The 10,159-nt window shown below is 50.4% G+C and overlaps 1 protein-coding gene across 1 annotated transcript in view; it reads right to left on the bottom strand.

Moving 5' to 3' along the window:
* Positions 1-6,059: 6,059 nt before the first annotated feature.
* The window catches only part of Bcam (basal cell adhesion molecule (Lutheran blood group)), a 14,129-nt gene continuing 10,029 nt past the window's right edge, over positions 6,060-10,159 (bottom strand). The window contains exons 9-15 of the mRNA XM_031385597.1: positions 9,847-9,965; positions 9,600-9,741; positions 8,726-8,862; positions 8,425-8,569; positions 8,192-8,336; positions 6,631-6,748; positions 6,060-6,540 (exon numbers count right to left, since the gene is read on the bottom strand). Coding sequence (XP_031241457.1) covers positions 6,535-6,540; positions 6,631-6,748; positions 8,192-8,336; positions 8,425-8,569; positions 8,726-8,862; positions 9,600-9,741; positions 9,847-9,965 — 812 coding nt within the window. The 3' untranslated portion in view covers positions 6,060-6,534. The remainder of the gene's footprint in view (positions 6,541-6,630; positions 6,749-8,191; positions 8,337-8,424; positions 8,570-8,725; positions 8,863-9,599; positions 9,742-9,846; positions 9,966-10,159) is intronic.

Below are 10,159 nucleotides of genomic sequence, written 5' to 3' on the forward strand. Positions count from 1 at the left end.
GACAACTTGCTTTGAGTCGGTTCTTCCATTAAGTGGGTGCTGGGTCCCAATTCACATGGCTAAGTTTGGTGGCAAGTGCTTGGCATTTGAAGCCATCCCATCCACCTTGGTTTTGTTTTATGAGATAGTGTCTCATGTCATCCTGGCTAACCAGCTAAGGGTTACAGTCAGGGATTGTAGGCATGCACTGACACCTCAGGCCAAGTGGAGTGTTCAGGATTGAACTGCAAGTTGAGCTAGCTCTCTTCTTTCTGAGCTGCTGCCATATCCCTCTAACGGCATTGTTAATAAAGGGTTTTACCTTTGGCTGTCCACCAGGCACTCATGTAAGCCTGATTCAAATAATTCCCCTCTTCCCCCACCAAACCAGGGAGGAGGTAGGGAAACTGAGTTATGGGGCGGGAGAATGACTTGATCCCAAAGGTCAGGGTTATGAAAAGAGGCAGGTCCACAATGGACACTATTCAAAATTCCTTTGTCTTTGTTCCTTGCTCACAAGAATCTCAGGAAGTGAGGGTGGGGGGGGGGGCATCGGGGTGGTGTTGCAGCAGTCAGGTGGCAGAAACAGAAAGATCTCACAGAATTCCGAGCCAGTATGGTCTACAGAGCCAGTTCTAATCACCCTTGATCACCGTGTGTGAAAAGTAAACTAAGGCACAGGTCCTTTCCGAACCAGAGAACGGGCACCGCGAGGTTTGTGGGTGTTTTCAGTAGCTATGCAACATGACATCCAGATAATATCTCAGGCTTGGAACGAATGTGACACGAGGCTAGCCGTATGAAGAACAGGTGCTGAATAAATGCGCTGCAGCTCCCAACGTTTTCTTTTTGTTTGTTTGTTTTTGTTTTGTTTTCCAAGACAGGGTGTCTCAGTTAGGCCTCCCATCACTGCAACAAAACACTGTGACAAAAAAAAGCAACTTGGGGAGGAAAGGGTTTATGTAGTGACAAGTTTGGAATTTTGGTTCCTTTAAATAGCACAGAAGTCTTCTGACAGTGTTTTCACTTTAATCCTAGGTGTAGGGATAAGAGGCCGCTTCAGATTGTCTGCAGCAGCCGATTATGATCTGCTTCATGCTCTAGCAGGAGTGTGGTTATGTCAGCCGCAGATAGTTTCTGCGACTGTGTGATGTTTGGAATTCTGGAAACTATTCAGAGGGTAAATAAATGCTAGAGCCCCAATAGGTGGGGTGCGTGGTCGTTGGTTGTGGTTTGTTAGTAGTTGTCCTCAAGACACAAAAGGAACGAGATTAGATTCAAGAATCTCTGTCTCTTTCTCTCCCCCACTATCCTTCTTTCTCTCCTTTCTAGTGACAGCAGGTGAAATGGGGCGTGGTGTGGAATAAAGAGTGGGAAAAGCAAAAACTCACAAAGTAGCAAAGACCAGCTACAGGTTCACTTGCCTTACACTTCCACATTCCTGCCCATCACTGAGGGAAGTGTGAACTCAGCAGGGCAGGAACCTGAAGGCAGGAGCAGAGGCCATGGAGGAGTGCTGCTTACTGGTTTCCTCCTTGTGGCTTGCCCAGACTGCTTTCTTATAGAACCCAGGGCCACCAGCCCAGGGATGGCATCGCCCACAGTGGACTGGACCCTCTCTCATTGATCACTAATTGAGATATGCTTTATAGCCAAATTTTATGGAAGCATTTTCTCATGCTCCTTCCTCTCTGATGATTCTATCTTTTGTCAAGCTGACAAACAAAACCAGCCAGTATACAGGGTCTCACTATGTAGCTCTGAAGCCCTGGCTGGCCTGGAATTTCCTATGTAGACCAGGCTGGCCTTGAACTCACAGAGATCTGCTTGCCTCTGCCTCTGTAGTGCTGGGATTAAACCAGCATACCGAGAGCCCTGATGACTTTTTTGTTTTTGAGATATAATTTTATGTATGTGAGCTTTTTGCCTGGGTGGATGTGTACCATATGAGTTCCTGGTGCCTGTGGAGGCCAGAAGAGGGCAGCAGATCCCCTGGAACTGGAGTTATGGATAGTTGTGAACTATGCATATGTTGTGAATATGCAATATGGGTGTTGGGAGACAAGCCTGGGTCCTCTACAGGAAAGAGCAATGAACGCTTACAACCTCTTGACCTCCTCTCTGTATATGTGTATGTGAATGTGTATGTATAGATTTTGTTTTTATTTGTGGCTGGGAGGGGCCTATGTATCACAGCATGTGGGTAAGTTGTGGGAGTCACTTCTTTCTCTCTTTCAGTTTTGTGGGTGTCTGGTGATTGATCTCAGGTTTCAGCTTGGTAGCAAGTACCTTTACCTACTGAGCCATCTTAAAAGTCTCGTGGATTAGAACCTCCTCTTCCTCTTCCTCCTCCTCTTTTTCTTCTGGGGGAGGGGACGGAGCATGTATGGAGGTCAGAGGGCAAATTTAGGGAGTTGATCCTCTCCTTCTATCATGGTTCCAGAAACCAAACAAAGATGCTCAGGCTGGTATAACTTTTATCTGAACAGCTGCCTGGTGAACCCATCACTGTCTTTCCGAAGCTCTTTTATCTTGACCCAGCTAAAGATGGAGAAGGTGTAGGGGCTGGAGAGATGGGTGGTTAAGAGCATTGACTGCTCATATAGAGGTCCTGAGTTCAATTCCCAGCAATTACATGATGGCTCACAACCATTTATAATAGGATCCTATGCCCTCTTCTGGTGTGTCTGAAGACAGCTACAGTGTATTCATATAAATAAATAAATTTTTTTAAAAAAGATTTATTATGATATGTTAAGTACACTGTTGCTGTCTTCAGATACACCAGAAGAGGGCGTGAGATCTCATTATGGATGGTTGTGAGCCACCATGTGGTTGCTGCGATTTGAACTCAGGACCTTCGGAAGAACAGTCGGTGCTCTTAACTGCTGAGCCATCTCACCAGCCCCAATAAAATAAATCTTTAAAACAGAAAGCAACCCCCCTGAAGAGTCGGCATGTCCGTCCGTCTTTTTCCCCAGTGCACCTGCTCTTCTGGACTGCCACCAAGTGGGCTAGGTTCCCTCTAGGCCTCTAGGCGGGTCTTTGTGGGTAGGGCAGGCTCAGGAAGGAAGCCAGGGGAGATTTCATGCCTCTGAGGCATGCTTCAGCCCAAGAGCAGCTCTGTTTGTTGACAGAGAACTGGGTGGGTCTCATACTTGTGAAGTCAACTTCCAGGGTCAAGGAGCCCCAGAGGTAGCACTTCACTCAGGAGCCAGAGCCAAAGGCTCTGAGTAATTTACCTTCTCTGCAACCTTGCTACTATCGGCAGCAGGGTAGGAGGCCTCTTCCCCCAATCAGCGATATTGCCTCAGAGATGGAAGTGGATTCCAGCTCCTAAAGCCAACGGTGCCTGAAGGTAGTTTACCTTTGAAAATTCCAGTAATACATCTACCTTTTAAATTTTATTTAGTATGTGTGTGTAGGGATAGGATTCACACACACACACACACACACACACACACACACACACACACACCAGACAGTATTTCTCTATTTCTCTGGGCTGTCCTGGAACTCTCTTTGTAGACCAGGCTGACTTCGAACTCACAGAGATCCCCCTGTTTCTGCCTCTCAAATGCTTGGATCCCCAGTATGTACCACTGTGCTTTGTCTCCCCCCTCAACCCCAGGGTCCCCTTACCTCATAACCTTGGCTGGACTTGATCTTGTAGCAGTCCTCCTGCCTTGCCTCAGTGTTCTGCTAACAATACAGATATGAACCACCATGCCTAGCTGGACCTAAGTCAGAATTTCACTCCCCAGTTCCCCGCACCTGTTTATTTAGTCTTGCGTGTGCCTGCTTGTGGAGAAGTCTTGTGTGTGCCTGCTTGTGTGAGGTGGTTCTCCTTCCAGTAGATGGATTTGGAGGGTGACTCAGATCATCTGGCTTGGGGACTCGAACCTTCACCTCTTGAGCCATCTCACTTTCTTTTGTTTGTCCAAGCATTCTAGAGTGTGAGGCAGGAGGATAGAGAATTTGGAGGCCAGCTTGGGGTCCGTGAAACCTGTCACAAACAAGTGAGCTAATGATATACAAACCCACCATCTTCAACCTTGCCACAAGCACAAGGACAAGAGAGCTCTGCCGCTAGGGACAGAGAGGTGGGAGGATCTGAATAAAGCCTGGGGTCTGGTGACTGGAAGAGGCCTCCCTAATGCAGTTTGCCTTCCCCTCTTCCCGTGGTTTCAGTAACCCATTGTCAGCCTCCATCCAAAAATGTTCAATGGAACATTCCAGATATAAATAATTCACAAGTTTAAAATAACTTTCGTTTTTAAACAGCAATTTTTAACAATGGCGTACTTTGTGTCCTTATACTTATTCGATTTAATTTGTGTGAATGTGTGTGTGATTATGTACGTGTGTGTGTGTGCATGTAGAGGCCTCAGATGTTCCTTAGGCACTTATGAATCCTAAATTTTTTTTTTTTGTGGCTAGAGAGACAGCCGTGGGTGCTAGGAACCGAATTCTTATCTTTTTGGTTGAGAGCCTAGCCTTTAACGGCTGAGCCATCTCTCCAGCCCTCATTTTAACTTTTAATTATGTGTATGTGTCTGTGTGTAGGTATGTGCAAGTGACTGCGGATGGCTGCAGAGGGCAGAAGAGGGCGCCAGATCTCTGGGAGCTGAAGTTACAGGTGGTTGTGATCTGTCTGACATGGGTGCAGTATAGGAGGACTCCAGTCCTTTGCAAGAGCAGCAAGCACCCTTAACCACTGAGCCACCTCTCCAGTCCCAGCCATTTGGGTGTTTGGAAACAGGGTCTCTCATTGGTCTGGAAACTTGCCAAATAGGCTGGACTAGCAAGCCCCAGGTCCCTGCCTGTCCTGCCTCCCAAACAGTAGGATTATATCCAGCTTTATATATGGGGTTCTAGGGAGTGAACTCACATTTCCATGCTTGCAAAGTGAAATTTGTTGACTGAGCCACCCCCCCAGCCCACTATTTTACTAATGACTGTTTGCTGTTCTTCCTGTTCCTTCTTTCCTTACTTTACTTATTAGATGGGCTCTCACACTGTAGTCCTGGCTGGGCTTGAACTCATGGCAAGCCTCCTGCCTCAGATTCCTGAGTGCTGGGATTGTAAATGTGAGCCGTTGCACCTGGCTTTATTAATAGCTATTAATTTCTTATTGATCTTAGTTTGTAAAGTGGGATTTATCATAGGTGTGTGTATATAAGAGAAAGTATATATAAGGCTCAGTGGTTTCTATGTTTCTGGAACTCACTGGGACTTGTCCCAAGGGGACAGGTGTCTACTATATTAAAAATGTGAACCGAAAGCCAGCTGTGGTGACATACTCCTGTAATCCTGAGACTTGGGAAATTAGGGTCATCTTCAGCTATACAGTGTGAGTTCAAGGCCAGCCTGGGCTACATATTCCAATTCAAGCCATTAGGCTTGGTAGCAAGTGCCCTTACTCACTTAGCTGGCTCTCTGGCCCCTGTTACTTTGTTATTTTGAGACAGTTTTGTTCTGTAGTCCCAGCCTGCCTGGAACTGACTGTGTAGCCCAGGCTGGCCTCAAACTCACTATCCAATTGCTTCTGCATCTCAGTTGCTCAGATGACAGGCATGTGTCACCATGCCAGGCCCCCATCTTTCTCTCCAGTCCTTGTTTGGGCCTCAGAAACTCAGCTGGTCTCTTCGTTCTACCCCAGGTTCCTTTTGTATTGCCTTTATCACCCCTGCTTCCCCAGGGAGTCCCTGGCTCCTCCAAGAAGGGAAGAAAATTTTTCTAGACTTAGCTTCAGCCCCTAGGGACTCTGGGAATTTTTCCTTAAGGGGACAGGACCTCGTTCCTAAGCAGACACTGAGCTGTGGTTCACAGTGACCAGGCTGCTGCTCAGACCCGGGTGTCTCTCTTCTTGGGTCAGCCAGCTGAGTCTTGCTCCATGCTAGCTCTCTCTAACCCTCTCCAGCCTGTCTCCTACTGTTCTGCTTGACATCAGACCTTTCCTGAGGGTGTGTGAGGAGGCAGCCAGCCAGCAGTAGTAGAAGGGGGGAAATGGCCCTTACTCGTACTCTCCCTTCCCCTTTATCCTCCTCCCCAGAAGAGAACCTGGCCGTAGGAAAGTGTCCACGTGACAGGCAGCATTTATTTCAGAGTCCAGTGTTCACAAATGATGGGCTGAGGATGAAGGCAGGGATGGGGTGGGTTGGGGACTCCAGTGTCAGACTACACAGCAGGGTATCAGGTGGGGGTAGTGCCCAGCAAGGGAGACAGGAGGTAAAAATAGCCCCAGCCTACCGACCCTCAATGCCGTGTCCCAGGCCGGGCCCTGGGCTTGGGTCCAGGAGCTATTCTGGGGCCTGGGAGAGTTACATTCCCTGGAGGAAGGCCCCCCTCCCAGTCCCCACCTCCCCCTTTCCCTCTCCAAGGCCGCTGGCCACTGTGGGTCCCTGCCCAGCAGGCAGAGGAAGGAAGGGAGGGCCGAGGCTGGAGAAGGAAGGAGGCGGAGGCGTGCGCTGAGGTGGAGGCGTGCTCAGAGCCGGTCCTCCGATGATGCCCAAAGTTCCAGATCCAGAGACTGCCTCTGGGAGGTCTTCAGCCTCAACACTGGGGACAGAACGGGCAGTTAAGCCTGAGCCCACAAGGCTGGCCATGCACTTAGCTGGTTCACCACTGGTCACCCAGACCATCACTCACCTCATCTCCAAAGCCCCCACTGCCACCTCTGCCTCCTCCGGAGGGCCCACCCATGAGAAGGCCCGTGTGTTCTGGCCGCTCTGACCCAGACTGGCTCAAGTCCGGTTCCCTGGCTGGCCTGAGGGAGAACAGTGGCATGGGGAAATGGTTACTGCTAGAGAAGGAGGTGGGAGAGGGTAGGGGTGCTGATGGCATTGGGTTTGGTGTAGGAGGTGAGGCTGCTGGCTGAGGTTGAGGATGGGTTTGAAGCATCCGAGACCAGTCCCGGATGCTTATGGACAGACGTTGTTGATGCTATGGGAGGTTAGAGATAAGGCGAGATGCAGATAGATTTGTGTGGTCACGGGTGGTGATTGTAGAAAGACTAGGTATAGGCAGTTTGGGGCTAGCCGCACACTGGGGGTGCTGGGTTGTGGCTGTGATGACTGCTACTGGAAGTGTAGCCTTAAGGAGCAGGTCAGGGCATGGCTAGCATTTGGATACAATCAGTACTGTGTGGGACTTCGGATAAGACAAAGTCTAGTCTGAAGATGAAGATGTAACTCTAATCCCAGCCCTTGAGAGGGTAAAGAGGACTGAAGGTTCAAGGACAACCTGGACAACACAATGAGACCTTGTCTCAAAATACTCAGAAAGGGCTTTAGGATGCATGGAAAATACCTGTCTAGAATCCCCCAGTGAGGAGCTGGGGGCGTGGCTCAGTGGTGGAGGCCCTGCCTAGAATCCCCCAGAGAGGGGGCTGGGGGAGTGGTTCACTGGTAGAGCCCCTGCCTAGAATCCCCCAGTGAGGGGCTGGGGGCGTGGCTCAGTGGTAGAGCCCCTACCTAGAATCCCCCAGTGAGGGGCTGGGGGCGTGGCTCAGTGGTAGAGCCCCTGCCTAGAATCTCTTCCAGGGTGCTGGCTGGTTTGATGCCAATTTAACATAGGCTGGAGTTATTTGAGAGGAGAGACCCTAAGCTAAGAAGTTGCCTCCATAAAATCAAGCCTCGTAGGACATTTCTTTTTCTTCTTTCTGTTTTTCTTTCTTCCTTTCTTTCCTTCTCTTCCTCCCCCATCTCCCCACCTTTTTCAGTTTTTTTGAGACAAGAGTTTATCTGTGTAGCCCTGGCTGTCCTGGAACTCACTTTATAAGCAAGGCTAGCCTCGAACTCAGAGACCCATCTGCCTTTGCCTCATGAGTGCTGGGATTAATGGTGTGGGCTACCACCATCCTATGGGGCGTGGCTCGGAAGTAAAGGCTTTGTCTAGTATACTAAAGTCCGTGTTCCAGCCACAATACTTCAGACAAAACTAAAGACTAGAGCTAAAGGTAGATAGAGCCTTGCAAAGGAGAATGATAGGAAGGAGATGGAGTTAGGGCTTGCTGGAGGAGATTTAAGGTGGCTTTGGAGAGATTCTGGGATAGGCAAGGCCATCCTTGGGTTGGAGATGGGTGAAGATAGGTGGGAGAGGCCAGGTAGTTGATGGCTTTGGGGCTCTTTTAACCAGAGAGCTGTTGTGTTTGGCTGAGGGCAAGACATGGCTGAGGTTGCAAAAGGACTCGAAGCTTGCAAGCACTTACGGAGCCCCTTTCTCTGCTCGCCGGCAGCAGCCGGGGCGCCCCTTGCGTCTCATGCAGTAGAAAGCAGCGACCACGAGTAGCAAGAGACCGACGCTGACTGCCACGGCCATGACAGCCACTCCAGCCTGGGCAGTTTGAGGGGCCACTGTCAGGAGAAAACAACGACGATGTACTCAGAACTAGATCAGGGCCGCCTGTGTGTCCACCTCGCTGCTCCGATCTTGGCTACCCACCAGAGCCAAAGCGGAAGACGTGGCCTTTCTTGCCGTGGATGTTAGACGCTTCGCAGGACACGCCCTCTCGGCTCAGGGCGCTGGTCACTTTCACCATCAGCGAGCTGCTCATCCAGCCTCTACCCTCGAAGGGCGGCTCTGCTGGCTGTGGAGGCTTTGATCAGGCCCTGCCCCTTGGGGTCAAGGGCGAGGGGGTGAAGGCTGAGGTGGAGTGTTGGGGGATATGAAGCGTGGATCGTTGAGGGTCAGGGTTCCCTGTGGAACTCGGGGTGGGCTCAGGGTGGCAAGGAAAGCCCCTTACAGTATCGCCTCGCTGACTCCAGGTGAGTTTGGGCTCTGGGAAGCCCCGGGTGGAGCAGGTCAGCATGACTTCATCGCCTTCTGCCCAGCTATCCCCCGATTTGGGCTTTATCTCATTCGGTTTTAACTCTGGTGCTCCTGTGGACGGCAGGGAAGAGCAGCCCAGTGAGAGGGAGCCACGGGAGGGTAAAGAGGAGAAAATAGGAGGAACCGGGAGAAGCGCTCAGTGGATAAAAGTGTTTGCTCTACAAGCTTGAGGACCTGCGTTCAGATTCCCAACACGCATATAGAAGATGGCTGTAGGAGTGAGCATTTCTAACCCGGCACTGGGGTTGGGGAGGAGAGAGATAGGAAGATTCCTGGACTTTTCTAAACAGCCATAAACCTAATCACTGAGCGCCTGGTCTCAAAGAAGGTGGAGGGGGCTGGCAAGATGGCTCAGCAGATAAAAGAGTGTGCTGCCAAGCCCAACAACCTGAGTTCCGTCCTTGGAACCGATGTAATGGAGGGAGAGAACAACTGACTCCCAAAGGTTGTTCTCTGACCACCAAGCTGCTCCCAAAATGAATAAATATTAAAAAAAAAAAACAGCTGTGCACAACAGCACACACCTTGAATCCCAGCACTCAGGAAGCAGAGGCAACTCTATGTCTGTGTGTTTGAGTCTAGTCCGATCTACAGAGTGAGTTCCAGGCCAGACAGGGCTACACAGTGAAACTCCTGTCTCAGAATACCTATTCCTCCCCAGTAAAAAATGGCGAGGAATAGAGAAAGACACCCAGAGTCAACTTCTGGCCTCAGGCATGTACACACATGCACACACACATATACCACACATGCACACACATTCCTGTAAACCACCCAACCGTCCAAACCTTGGACCGTGAGCTGGAAACTCTGTGTGCGGCTCAGGAGGGGAACTGTGGGTGTGGACGCCTCGCATGTGTAGGTGCCAGCTGAGTCAAAGGTCACAGAGTCGAGAGAGAGCATGGGGCCATCTGCAAGGGTCACAGAATCCTAGGGAAGGGAGAGGAAGAAAGGCTGGCAGGGTCACGAGAGGATGGGAGACAGAGCCAGGGTCGGGGTGGCACCCAACGTCCTACAGTTCTTTCCTCCAGTCACCTTGGTCCATCGCACGGTAGGAGCAGGCAGGCCTCTAGCGGAGCAGTTCACCACCGGGCCACTGCTGTTCAGGAATACCGAGAGCTCCTCAGGCACACTCAGCTCCAACGGATCCAGGTCTGCAGTGGGGAAAACATGGTCACACTCCCAAGGGCCAACCAGTTCCTCTAGAGGGTTACCAGGGGCAGACCACGCAATGTTGTTCTATTCCAGTACAATGACATCTTCACTTTCAGCAGATACTAGAAGAGCCTCTCTAAAGAAGGCACTATCTGACCTGCAGAGGCTTTAAGTGCTCAGGACATGGCGGGGG

This window comes from Mastomys coucha, unplaced genomic scaffold, assembly GCF_008632895.1.
Source record: "Mastomys coucha isolate ucsf_1 unplaced genomic scaffold, UCSF_Mcou_1 pScaffold21, whole genome shotgun sequence".
Lineage (NCBI taxonomy): Eukaryota > Metazoa > Chordata > Mammalia > Rodentia > Muridae > Mastomys > Mastomys coucha.